This window comes from Cyprinus carpio, chromosome A20 (genome assembly GCF_018340385.1).
Source record: "Cyprinus carpio isolate SPL01 chromosome A20, ASM1834038v1, whole genome shotgun sequence".
Lineage (NCBI taxonomy): Eukaryota > Metazoa > Chordata > Actinopteri > Cypriniformes > Cyprinidae > Cyprinus > Cyprinus carpio.
This window is the reverse complement of record NC_056591.1, coordinates 19,042,748-19,056,966: the sequence shown is the minus strand read 5'-3', so window position 1 is coordinate 19,056,966 and position 14,219 is coordinate 19,042,748. Positions and strand designations below refer to the sequence as shown.

Below are 14,219 nucleotides of genomic sequence, written 5' to 3'. Positions count from 1 at the left end.
GTGGATGAATGTGTTGAGATATCAGACATCTGTGGTCCAAACTCAGTCTGTAACAACACTGTTGGGAGTCACAATTGCTGGTGCATGAGTGGATATAACTTTTATTTCAAAGTGTCTTGACTCACAAACAGTGTGTAGGCCGAACTCTCACTTTTACAATGAAAATGGAACCTACTTGTGCTGTTATTTTTTTTTTATTTTTTTTTTTTAATAATCCCTTATTTGAGTATTTTACTTTTTCCATAGATATAGATGAATGTCTGTTTTGTACTTGTATATTTAGGCCTAAAATATATTTTTTTTATAAACCTGTTTTTCTTTGGGAGGACAGTTTCAAAATCTTAGATTTTCTTATCTTTTGTGCTAAAAACATGTTGATATTATACTTTTCCCCTTGTATAGATGTAGATTAAAGCCGTGAGATTTGTCTTTTTTTTCTTCTTTTTTTTTTACGTATTTATATTTATGTGTATTGAAAAATATTTTTTCCCCCATAGATATACATGAATGTCTGTTCAGTCCATCTGTATGCGGTCCATATTCCATCTGCACTAATCAGTTGGGAAGTTACAATTGCTCATGTTTGGATGGATTCACCACAGCAAACTCAAGTCTCCCCATCAGCATCGATAACACATGTAGAGGTACTGGTGCAGTTTCAGCATGAAATTTAGTCCTAAAATACTGTTTTATAGACATTTTTATTTGTGCAAACAGTTTCAAAATAATGTTTTTTTTTTCCTGTTGTTGTTGCTGTTTGTGTGTGTGTGTGTGTGTGTGTGTGTGCGTGTGCGTGTGAGTTTGTGTGTGTGTGTGTGTGTGTGTGTGTGTGTGTGTGCGTGTGTGTGTGTGTGTGTGATTTAAAATTTTGATATGGTTTTTTTCTCAATCCTTATTCTCCTTGTATAGATGTAGATGAATGTTGTGAGATTCCATTTGCTTTAATGTTTTAGGTGTTGATGAAGAATGAGTTGACCTTCACATATGTATGAGTGACCCAAACTTCTTTTTCCTGTTATTTTTTTAAATATATAGATGTGAATGAATGTGTTGAGATATCAGATGTCTGTGGTCCAAACTCAATCTGTAACAACACTGTTGGGAGTTACAATTGTTCGTGCAAGAGTGGATATAATGTAACAGACCCAAACCTCCCTATAAACAGCAATAACACATGTAAAGGTACTGTAGGATTGACAGCTGAATCTCTTACTGTTACTGTTTGTATTGCCTTCATCTTCTGTCAACTGTAATCTTTCACTATCAATTATTTTATACTAGATATTCATAAATGTTTGACTCACCATCAGTGTGTAGGCCTACTGTTATAATTCCATGAAATTAAACTTTTTTAAAATATTTGCTTATTGTAAAAATATTGTGTTCTACCCTACAGACATAAATGAATGTTCATTCAGTCCATCTGTATGTGGTCCAAGTGCCACCTGCACAAATCAGTTAGGAAGTTATAATTGCTCATGTCTGGATGGATTCACTGCAACAAACTCAAGTCTCACCATCAGCATCAATAACATATGTACAGGTACATCCTGTATTCAGTTTTGTGTTTACCCTGTAGTCACATGATTTTAGATTTAGTTTTTTGCAAATGAAGTATTCTATTGTAAAGATGCCAAAGAATGAGTTACAGCTAATGCTTATAGGACCAAATCGTGACAAAGAAAAGGTAGAGTGAGAGGCTTATCGTTTATATTTTGTTAGTTTGTTTTTGGTTAATTCAGTGTCAACAGTAAAATTATCAATATATGCGTATTCAAAAACAAAATATGAGGTGTTGCTCGAAGATGTAAATGTTAGTATCAAGTCGATTAAGGTCTGTTGCTTAAAGAGAGTATATTTATTCAGAGTTCCATATTTTCCCATTAATGGTTTTCATTTCAGTTCATGTGTTTTATCATGAAGAAGCTTTGCAAGTGTTTTTTTTTTATTTATTTATTTTTATTTTTTTATGGGCAGACAAATAAACAATAAACATTTGGTGCCATTATTAAGAAAAAATGACCAATGACCAGTAGCAATTAAAAACAGATTAGGATACGTCCTCCTTTTTGAACATCTTTGCGTTGATCTTGCAGTTTAATTTAGTTAATAAACATAAGCTTCAGACAGACTGACCTGAAACTCTGGGCTTTGCCCAAACATCACCATATTTATATTTGTTGCAAAATATGTTCACCTTTAACTTTTTAAGAAATAAATTGTATTTTACAGTGACAAATATTACGTTGTAAAATTAAAAGAAATTTTAGACAAAGATTTTTTTTTTTCTGCGGTACCACCAATAACAGCTGTAACAACACTTATTACAGCTACAGTATTACTAGTTATGTACTGTAAAAAACCTGATATACCACAAAATGCATTTGTTGCTTAGGAGGACAAAATATAGGTAACAAAATATAAACATTTTATAAACATTTAATTACTTAGTTCACCTTTAAAAGGATAGTTCACCCAAAAATGAAAATAAGCCCATGATTTAATCACCCTCAGGGCATCCTATGCATATCTGACATTCCTCTTTCAGACGAACATATAATCGCAGTTATATTTAAAAATGTCCTGGCTCTTCCAAGCTGTATAATGGCAGTGAATGGTGGCCCTGTTTTTGAAGCCGAAAAAAGTGCATCCATCCATCATAAAACTGCTCCACACGGCTCCGGGGTGTTAATAAAGACTTTCTGAAGTGAAACAATGCATTAGTGTAAGAAAAATATAGATTTTGAAAAATGTATAGACTGTAATCTCCAGCTTCCGGTCGATCAAGCAGGCACGTTCAAGACAAGGCATTCAAGCTTACAACGTAGGTGTAGCAGAAGGCACAACGTAAGCTCCGTGGAGAGAGTGATGAACGCGGAAGCACAGAGGAGAAAGCAAAAATGTCAGAGGATTTCAATATAAGGCAAGAGGAGAATGAGTTTTTTGCCCAGCCATATTTGTTTGAACCAGAGTATACTGACCAGGAGCTCCGTGAGATGGAGGAGGCTGCAGCAACAGCAGCACAAACTACAGATGTAGTTCACATGGTTTCCCTGTGCTGTAAACAAAACTTGGTTCTCACGAGACTTCACTATTCTCCCCAGAGCTTACGTCGCTTTATCATGAACACGCCTGTTTGAGATTACAGCTTATACATTTTTAAAAATCAATATTTTTCTTACACTAACGCATCGTTTCGCTTCAGAAGGCATTTATTAACACCCCGGAGCCGTGTGGAGTAGCTTCATAATGGATGGATGCACTTTTTTTCAGCTTCAAAAACAGGGGCACCATTTAATGCTATTATACAGCTTGGAAGAGCCAGGACAATTTTTTATATAACTCCGACTGGATTCGTTTGAATTTTTTTTTTTTTTTTTTTTTTTTTTTTTACTGTTAGTGTCATCTTTTTAATAAATAAATGTACATATTAATTTTCTTTAAAACTATAAAAGTTCATTTTGTTATTTTCTATTTTCTTTTCTATTTTGTTTTGATTGATTGTTTTTGTTTCTCCACTACCATCAACAACAACTTCAACAACTGCTGAAACTTCAACAACACCTACAACCCCTACATTAATAACTACAACAGGTATGTACTGTGAAAAAAAAAAGATATACCACAAAATGTATTAGATGACTACTCACATATACAATAATAAAACCTTTTATTTACAAATTTGAAATTATTCATGACATTTTTACATTTTGTAGTGAACTGTAAGGAAGTGAAGTACCTATTTTACAGACTTTATTAGAAACGGTTATTTATTTATTTTTAAGACAAATTTGATAGTTGGCATCATGCAGTTCATTAAGTTATATATTATATATTATAACATTTCTGAAATGGATTCAGAAAAAATGGGGGGAAAATTATAGATTCAACCAAGACACATGGCTTCCTTGTATAGAATAATGTTGATAGATATCAGATGTCTGTGTAGTTTTTGTGTTTGCATACATTAAAATGGTTTTTAAATAATATTTTTACATAATTTGGGTTTTCCACTAGATTAATGTCTGTTCAGTCCATCTGTATGTGGTCTAAATTCTACCTGCACAAATGAAATTGGAAGTTACAATTGCTCATGTCTGGATGGATTCACTGCAACAAACTCTTGATTTCATTTAAAAACCAAAGTCTTGATTTCATTTAAAAACCATTGTGATACTAATGTTGTGTTCATATAGTGGAACCATATTCTTTTCTTAATAATTTTTATTTACATAACAACCAGCACCACCAACACCTACTACACCATCTACAACAATCAATACAACTACAACACCTACTACACCATCTACAACAATCAATACAACTACAACACCTACTACACCACACTCAATACAACTCACAACACCTACTACCATACTATTTCAATAAGAACAGTTCTACAAAATCAATACAACTCACAACAGGTCAATTTACACACCTACTACACTGGTAAAAAAAAAAACAAACTGATATACTACACAAAATTTGTTCTTTAACTGCTATAATCTTAACACTTTATTATAGGGATTATTTAAGAGGACAAAATATAGGTAGCAAAATATGAATATTTAATTACTTAGTGTACCTTTAACTGCTATAATCTTAACACTTTATTATAGGGACCAATGCTCACTATTAACAAGTTGCTTTCCTACAGTATAGCATGACTATTATTAGCATATTGGCTATTTATTAGTACTTATAAAGCACTTATTCTGCATGACCATATTCTACATCCTTAATCCTAACCAAAACCCAGACTTAACAATTACCTTACTCACTATTAATAGGCAGCTTGGGAATTTATTGAGGCAAATGTCATAATTAATGGGTTGTTAATAGTGAGAATTGAACCTTAAAATAAAGTGTGACAGTAATTTTTAAAATTTGATTGTCAACAACATCATCTTTATAAAAAAAAAACATTCAACAATAAAAAAAAAAACATTACAAAATAAAAAAATAAAATTTTATTTTGGTTCTTTTTTTCTGCCATAATAGAATGCAAATGCAAAAGAATGCAAAATCTTAAAGAAGTAATAAAAATTATTTATTTATTTTGTTTGTTCTTGGTTAAAGGTTTATTTGGTTCTTTTTTTCTGCCATAATAGAATGCAAATGCAAAAGAATGCAAAATCTTAAAGAAGTAATAATTTTTTTTATTTATTTATTTTGTTTGTTCATAGAATGCAAATGCAAAAGAATGCAAAATCTTAAAGAAGTAATAATTTTTTTTATTTATTTATTTTGTTTGTTCTTGATTTTTCTGAAATATTCTGAATTGACAGTAGTGGCAGCAAGTATGTATTGCCCAGCCCAGCAAGTCTAAAGGCCTGTTCACATCAAGGATGATAACTATAAAGATAACAATAAAGATAAAGTTCTAAAAATCATTCTCAATAATAAAGAATAGCAGAGTCCACACCACAACTATAATGATAAAGCCACAGAGACACAATATCATTGGAATCACTCTCAGAATTATTTTGTCCAGTTAATGAATGATAAAAACATCCAATTAGAATCAATCCTGCTGTAACGAGCTTGAGAATTTAAAGTGGCAGATGAGCGTGTACTTAGAATAAACAGGCAATATCTTCCGCCTTTAAAGTTATCGTTCTTGGTGTGAACAGGCCTTAATAATTGATAATGTATTATTATTATTATACTGTATTATTAATTGTTCTATAAAGCAGTTACAGTCATTTGACATTTCCATTCAGCCAACATATTTATGAACATGAGCAGAGCAAAATGGCAGTGAATACAAAAACACATTTTTGGTATCTAATTTTCCCTGCTGTTGGTCATGAATATGGCGGAAGAATGAAAAAAGTCATATGATTGAAACAGATGTATAAATTTACTTTTTTTAACAGTTCTTCAAATGTCAATGAGAATAAAAGAAGCTTTTGATACCAGTCTCAACAACAACAAAAATGAGAAGTTCATAAGATATGCCAGTAAAATTGAATCAGCAGTGAGTAGTTTCATTTTTTGTAAATAAAATTGTATTGATTAAGCTTAATTTTAAAAATACTGTGCAAATGATAATTACAAGGTTTGTAATACAGAGTATACCTTTTTAGTGTTTTTTTTTTTTTTTTTTTTTTACTTAATCTTTCTTTTGATTCCTGAGGATATTTGAATTATTGTCATTCTAAATCCATCCATTCTAAATACATTTGTTATTCTGTACAGATTGAACAAAGTTACAAAAAATTTTCTGTCTATATAGAAGGTTCAGTAAGAGTCACTCGTTTTAGGTAAGATTTTCACTTAAAAGGATGATTTTGGTTTTTACCTCTTGTGTTAAAACAGTGTGTTCTCATTGTTGTGGTATGTGTGTCTCTCCATAGGCCTGGTAGCATTATAGCAGACTATGAATTTAAATCAACAACCAGCAGCCCCAACAGCCCTGAATTTGCAGATGCAAACAAACAGGTCGGCAACACTCTCATAGGAGAAGGATTCCCTGTAGATCTGGATGGTTTTGCTGAAAGTGGTAAGGCTAGTCAGTATTTAATCTTTATTTTTTTTTTTATTTTTTTTTTTGATTACAATCTGTTGCTTACAAAATTATGGTTTGTTTTAAGGATTAATATTGCTTTAAGAAATGTTAAAAGAACTACTAATCCATACTAAATATTAAAAAAAAGGTAAAATGTGGTTTGTGGACTTTACTTTCAGAACAAAAGAATCTGTCCACTGCAGAAAAATGGTATCCTCAGCAAAATATGGTGCTAAAATGCATACGCCCAGATTCTGTTGTGGGTACAATGAGATGGACAGTGAATGACCAAGATCCTACACTAAACACCAATAAATACTTAATTTCATCTGACAGTAGCACTCTCACTGTGAATAGCGTCAGTGTGTATGACAGAGGTGAGTCACACATATCTTCGTCCTATCAATGATATCTTACATGTTGACTGTCCCTGTAAGGTCAAGATAAAACTGTTGTGCTAGCTGGCCCAAAGCTATGGAACCATCTACCTTTGTTTATAAGGTCTGCTTCCACTATACTTGAATATAATTAAAACATGAGGATAATTTAATTGCTCTAGCTTATAATCATCAACTTAGACTTGTATTCGCTGAGTAGTGGTCCTCATTTACCCACTCTTATGTTGTTCCAAACGTTTCTTTCTTCTGTGGAGCACAAAATAAGAAATGTTGACCACTCTTTTCCATACAGTGAAAGTGACTAGGGATCTGAGCAATCAGACTACAAAGTGAGATCTGAAAAAAAAAAAAAAAAAAGTACATTGTGACAGTATCATAGCGTAATCCTTCAATGCTTTTATTGTCACATTGTTGTGGCGAAAAGTAATATTTGACTGTTATATTGCCAAGGCTGATATATCTGCCAATATTTGACATGTTTACATTTGCAGCAGGCACCAATACGTTTTTGTTTTTTGTTTGATTTTTTTCTGTTTTGATACGTTTTTGAAGAAGAGACAAACACAAACTCATGATGTTTAATTTTAAGTTCGTACAGTAAGTTGTATTAATGTCATATTCATTGTTCACTGCATGCAATTAGCATTACTTCATCTATATGTGATCAAATCTGTTTCCCGGCGTGCACAGACTTACCAGTTAACTTAGTGTCATGTTGGTTATTTTATTATCTTGTTCATATGTATGTTTTTTTTTTTTTTTTGTAAAAAGTACAGCATACTAAAGGAAAAATAATTTTCCATCTAAAGTATAAATACTAAAATAAATATTTCATATTTTTATTTTTTACACTTTTAACTCATAAGAAAATAAAGAGGTCATATTTTGCTTTTTTACACTTTTAACTTCCTACACTTCTAACTTCCTTTATTACACAATTAACCTCCTTTAGCACAAAAAGACAGAAAAAGATTCAGAAAAAGGGATTCCAAAATACGGTACATCATTTTAAAGACTGGTAAAATAAGGCTTGAGCCAAGCTTTAATACAGCATTCTAATGCATGGTTTCTGCTATAGAAAAATAATAAACCTGAGCATATTAGTTAGAAAGAGAGTGATTTCGAGAGAGTGGACACAATTAATGTATATTATATATATTTTGACACACAGAGTTAAATAATTGAGAGAGAGAGAGCTTGCGTGTGGCCGCATCACCACCTCGGGTCTAATTTTTCTAATAATTCAAACGGCCTGTCCAATATTCCGCTTATACTATGTTACCACTCAAGACATCAATCAGATTATATATTTTAAAGGGATTCGTCCGGTTTTTTCTTCTTAAATCGCTAGCAGTAGTATTTCTTCTAAAACGCCTCTTTTGATAGTTCAAAATACATTTTTAATTTGGTAATGGAGGCTTGAGCCATTACTAGCATTCTAATGCAGTTATTAAGAATGTTATTAGAAAGAGAGCGACAGAGACACACAGAGAAAGAGAGAGAGAGAGAGAGAGAGAGAGAGATTGTGTGAATTAGGCTACCTCTGTGCGTCCCTCAAGATTGTTCTGCAGCAGTACAGTATGTTGTTGTTTTACCTCACTCTAGTAGAATGTCATGTGTACACTTTTGGAAAATAAATTTATTTACATGTTGTATGTTTTTAATTTCACCGTTAGCATTCAACGGCCCCATATTGCAGTCAAGAGAGCTCCCTGGAACTATGTTCGCCGTGCGTTTCCCTGAAAATAATTGCACACCTCAAAACGTTTGTCAGTCAATCAGATTCAAGCATTCAACGGCCCCATAGTATAAATATGTGTGTGTGTGTGTGTGTGTGTGTGTGTGTGTGTGTGTGTGTGTGTGTGTGTGTGTGTGTGTGTGTGTGTGTATTTTTATACTTTTATTACTTTTATTTTTAGAAAGTTTAATATATATAGTAAAACTTTTCCCTCAATAAGTTCCTAATTTGCTGCTTATTAATAGTTAGTATGGTAGTTGTTAAGTTTAGGTATTGGGTAGGATTAAGGATGTAGAATAAGGTCATGTAGAATAAGGCATTCATTTGTGCTTAATTAGTACTAATAAATGGCTAATATTCTATATATATAATATGCATGCTAATAAGCAACTAAGAAACCCTAAAATAAAGTGTTACCCAATAATTTTTCCCAGTCCATTTTGAAAGCACTTTTTTCCATCTTTAGATTATATGTAAGTTCCTCCATTACCAGGATTTCTTTAATAATCCAAAACCATTGTTTACAATTCAGAGTGGTATCTTTCAGCCAGTTCCTCGTTATAGTCTATTTTCAAGCCACAAGAAGAATCTTACATAAATATCGGTCACTTCTGGGTACTATGCCCATAATATTCCCCATAAGTAGAAACAAAGGGGTTCTAGGTATTTTATATCCAAACACTTCAGACATAAATACCCGGACATCATCCCAAAAAGAGTGAATTTTCTCACAAATCTAAAAGACATCTCCACTGACTCCAGCAAGCCTGCTGTCTGGACACTTGTTTGTTTCTGATCTTTGGTGTTATAAAGAAGCGAATTAGAAACTTCCAGGAAAACTCCCACCATATTTGTGAGCTGGTGGTAGTTTAGTGTACTATCCATATGTCGTACCAATCTGTTTCTGGTATTTCAGTCTTTAATTCTTCATCCCATTTTAATTTTATATATAATATGGAGGAGGGACACTAATGCAGTTCATAATTAAGTTATTAGACACACAAACACACACTGAGAGAGAGAGAGAGAGAGAGAGAGAGAGAGAGAGAGAGAGAGAGAGAGAGAGAGCATGTGTTCGTGCGTCTGAGTTTGGCAGCAGCGTCTCTACTAATAGCGAAACTGTTCATGAAGTTCATCTGCTTCAAGAACAGCGCCTTTATTACTAGTAAGAAATGTAATGTAGATTTTACTTTGCTAAACTATATTACACATAAAATCATAAGAGTGCCGTTATTACCTCACTTGTGAGAAATGTCATGTACTGTACTTTGTTAGTGTATGCTTATTAAAGTGTTACCAATTTTGTTGCATCAGATAAATTTTTAAGTTGTGTGTGATGAGCAGACTAAAATTTAAGATGTTAAATAAAATGAACTGGCTGAATGAGATCAGCAGAGGGTATGAATTTTAGAATATAATACACAAGTCATAGGCACTACTTTGATTCAACTTTAAAGGTCCTTTTTGTGACATTTTGGATTCCATTCACTTTCTTTTTACAAAAAAGTGTGGTCTAGCAAAAAAAAAAAAAAGTGATGTTCCACTAGTATGATGCTAAAGCATAACTGCCTATGTATACATTGCTTTCAACTAGCAAATGTAGGTAAGTTATTGAAGGTAAGTTGTAAGTAAGTTATTTAATAAATACAATTATGTAAACCAGTCTGTTTTATTGCTTTAGAAAATAATCAATGCAAAAATAAACTTGTGTATATATGCATTTTTTATTTGCAGGTCGATACACATGTATCATAGACAGGACAATACCTTACATCCAATGGCAAGATATAGTTATTGAACCACTTCCCAATATCATAGTTGGTCAAAATGAAAGAAAGTTCCAGTGTGAAGACCGGACTGTTTCACTGACATGCTGTGAAGAAAAAAACAGTGTGGAGTGGATCCAAATAACTTCTGAGGATGTTGTGGCACCTCCAGGTTGTACAATATATTCTTACAAAAGTTGCTGACTGGAGTTTTCAGTTGTGGTGAATTGCTTTGTTCAAGTCAATATGTTTTCATGTGTTTTTAATTATTGTATTTACTTCTTTCATACAATCAGTGGATGGATGCATCACATTAAATCATAAAATCAAAAAAGGTGATTGTGTGAGTAAAACCTTTGAATGTCGACTCAAGAACCCGGCGCTTCAAGGTTTCAGCTATGGTAGTTCAAGTGTTACAGTTTACAAATCAATGGAAGGTGAACCTTCAGTTTTCTTTATCCTTTGATGTAGTTTTTTTTTTTTTTTTTTTTTTTTTTTTTTCAGCTGTCTGAAAGAAATAACTAGTTTTCTGTTTTTCTTAAACAAATATTTACTCTAGAGTTTAGCTGTAAAAATGAAAAGCTTGGAGATGGAAAGGAAGATGAAACTTTGACAGGGCTCTGTGAAACAGGCAAGGAAGGCACCATAAAATATAGATGTAAATCAGGTGAATGGAAGCCTGAGGAGATAAACTGTATTCTTAAAGTTATCATAAACCTTGAAAATAAAGTTCAGGTAATCTTAATCCATTTATGAAAAATAAAAAATAATCAACTGTCCAATTAAAATATTTCTGATATTTACATTTCATATTTACTTTGTAATTTAGGTTTTGGTGGTGCAGGACATACCAGACTTTGTGACTGAGCTTAGTAATGTTACAGAGGAGAATAAGAATGAGATAACACAGTCTCCTGTGACTGTCCTAACAATTGTTGAAATACTTGTAAAAGTTGCTAATGTTTCACAAAACATTATCATTAATCAGCTTGTGATGGAGGTATGTACATTACAGTGGGTATGCACAAAAGAGATCCGTCAAATTGAGGCTAAAACATTTTTTTAGCTATAAAATATTTGTAAAAAAATTGTTTTTACTAAACATGATTTTCATTTCCAGGGTTTCCTTAACACAGTGAATGTCCTTGTTTCGGAATTGGCCTTTGATTCATGGACAAATTTGAACAATGACAGCAGGACTGATAACACCAGCACTGCACTTCTAAGCTCTATTGAGAACATAGCAGCCCGTCTCACAGATGGCAATTTTACGATTAATAAAACATCTGTTGAGTTGAACAGAGCTGTAACAACCAACACCTCATATAGTGGAATATCAAAATTGCCAAACTCAACTACCGAGATTGAGATTCCAGAGATTCCTATATCCACCCATATAACCATCATAGTCTTCACAACTCTTGACAAAATCCTACCTACTCGTAATACTACTACCAGTAGTAGTAATAACAGTAGCAAATCAGATGTGCGCATCAATGGAGATGTGGTTGTAGTTAAGATTGACGAAGAAACAATTACAAACATATCTTTTGTGTTTGACATAACTGATCAGTCTTTGGGAAATCCTCAGTGTGTCTTTTGGAATTTTAATCTTGACGCATGGGATTCCACTGGATGTGAAGTAAAGCCCTATATACGTAAAGGGAATGAAACTGGCAGGATTACATGTGAATGCAACCACACAACCTCTTTTTCAATCTTAATGTCACCATTTTCCATTAAGCACATAGCCTTAGCCTATATAACTTACATGGTGTAGCTATTTCGATGGCCAGCTTGATTTTGTGCCTGATTATTGAGATTATTGTGTGGAAGTCAATGACAAGAAATGACACATCCTACATGCGACATGTCTCCATAGTCAACATTGCCGTGTCCCTGCTGATCGCAAACATCTGTTTTATCATTGGAGCTGCAATCGCAGAACAAGAGCAGCCAGCCTCAGTGGGTCGCTGCAGTCCAGTGGTTTTCTTCATGCACTTTTTTTACTTGGCTCTTTTCTTCTGGATGTTAATGTCGGCGCTGTTGCTCTTTTACCGTACAGTCATGGTCTTGTCTCAAATGTCAAGGGCCAAAATGATGCTCATTTCCTTCATATCCGGTTATGGTGCACCTTTGCTCATAGCAGTCATTACTGTTGCCTCAACAGCTGGACCTCAAAATTATATATCCAAAAGAAATGCATGCTGGCTGAACTGGTACGAATCAAAGGCCCTGCTGGCATTTGTGATTCCAGCTCTCACTATTGTAGTCATAAACCTTATGGTTTTGATCGTGGTTCTGTACAAGATGTTGAGGAGAGGAGTTGGTGCTACAACTCAACCAGATGAGAAACATGCCCTGGTGGTCATTGCCAGATGTGTGGCCATTTTGACTCCTATCTTTGGTATAACATGGGGATTTGGAATTGGAACCATGGTGTCTGAAGATTTAGGCATTCATGTGGTGTTTGCACTCCTCAATTCACTGCAGGTATCACTTTCTTTACTTACTACTAATTATTATATCTACTAATCTATTATTCTAACAATCCATTATAAAACCTCACAACAGCGAATTACCATGTAAAATAAGATATTTATTTGTTGTTATTAATATGAAATTGAACAGCAACTAGTACTATTTACTCAGAACAATTTCCTCATATATTTGTACCACTTGTGCAGGGATTCTTTATTTTGGTGTTTGGAACGCTTTTAGACAGCAAGGTATGAATTAATTTTTGTTGCATGACAATTTGACAAGACATTTTGTCAGAATCATTTCATTAAAAATATTTTTGAGTCATTCAGTACTACTTCAGTGCTTTAACCTGTTTTGTCCTATATGGTTGCAGATCCGTGAGGCTCTGGCAGGGAGACTGTCACTAAGGAACTTTACCAGCTCTAACCGTACCAGGGTAAATACTAAAAAAACAATGCATATGATCCATGAGATATTGCTAAACATCTTACACTTTATGCTACCAGATTATAGATGTGCTCAGTTTACAGCTGATATCTTAAATCTTTAAATTACAGAGTACTAGTGCAGGACCATCATCTTCAAGTGGACTGGGTTTCTTTCAAAGGATGCGGAGAAGAAGTAAGTCTTACTATTAAAATGGATACAGTTGTTTACATATTTTACTATACAGACATTTAGTTAGTCAAAATAGCTTTAGTAGGTCAACATTATTGACAATAGACCTCAATAATTTATATAATGTGCAAATGTCTATTTGCAGATGTGTACAACACATCTGAAGCCAGCGCTTTCTCAGCAGTTACATCTTCACACAGCTCCAGTAGCACAGATACTATGAATGCATAATCACCTACTTCATAAACTATAGTTTACTTTATTAAATGTTAAACAGCCTTTTTTAAACAAGTTTTCTACACTGCAAGTATATGTAAACTGCTCTATCTGTTACTGATTTCTGGGATGAGGTGTTTCTATGTACCAAAGAACTAAAAAAAAAATATTTTACAATTGTTTTACACTGACGTAAATGACCAACAAGATCTCAACAGAAAACATTTATATATAGTACCTAAACCCACTGATCTACAAAAGAAACATTTATGCAAACGCGATCAGTCATGAGCTAAATGTGTACTCTTTTTTTATATATGTTTTTTACTATTCAGTAAGGGGGAAAAAAGGTTATTTTGTTGTGAAAGAGCATAAAGAGAACAAAGAGGGATGTTTTTTACTATTCAGTAAGGGGGAAAAAAGGTTATTTTGTTGTGAAAGAGCATGATATTCTATGGTCCACTAGGCTATCCATCAAAGCATGATTG

At 33.3% G+C, this 14,219-nt stretch overlaps 1 protein-coding gene and 1 long non-coding RNA gene across 2 annotated transcripts; both read left to right on the top strand.

Moving 5' to 3' along the window:
- Window positions 1–477: 477 nt before the first annotated feature.
- LOC122149004 lies at window positions 478–4,332 on the top strand. The gene is made up of 4 exons (XR_006162786.1): window positions 478–644; window positions 1,036–1,182; window positions 1,397–1,543; window positions 4,244–4,332. It is a non-coding gene; the product is annotated as an uncharacterized LOC122149004 (long non-coding RNA).
- A 1,475-nt stretch (window positions 4,333–5,807) lies between these two features.
- On the top strand, window positions 5,808–13,868 carry LOC109112991 (adhesion G protein-coupled receptor F4-like). Its single transcript, XM_042778011.1, is given in 14 exon segments — window positions 5,808–5,980; window positions 6,202–6,266; window positions 6,360–6,505; window positions 6,691–6,888; window positions 10,382–10,585; window positions 10,710–10,850; window positions 10,973–11,148; window positions 11,243–11,413; window positions 11,534–12,182; window positions 12,185–12,906; window positions 13,101–13,142; window positions 13,271–13,333; window positions 13,455–13,518; window positions 13,661–13,868. Coding segments are annotated over 14 exon segments (2,820 nt in total). The 5' UTR covers window positions 5,808–5,887; the 3' UTR covers window positions 13,747–13,868.
- The last annotated feature ends 351 nt before the right edge of the window (window positions 13,869–14,219 follow it).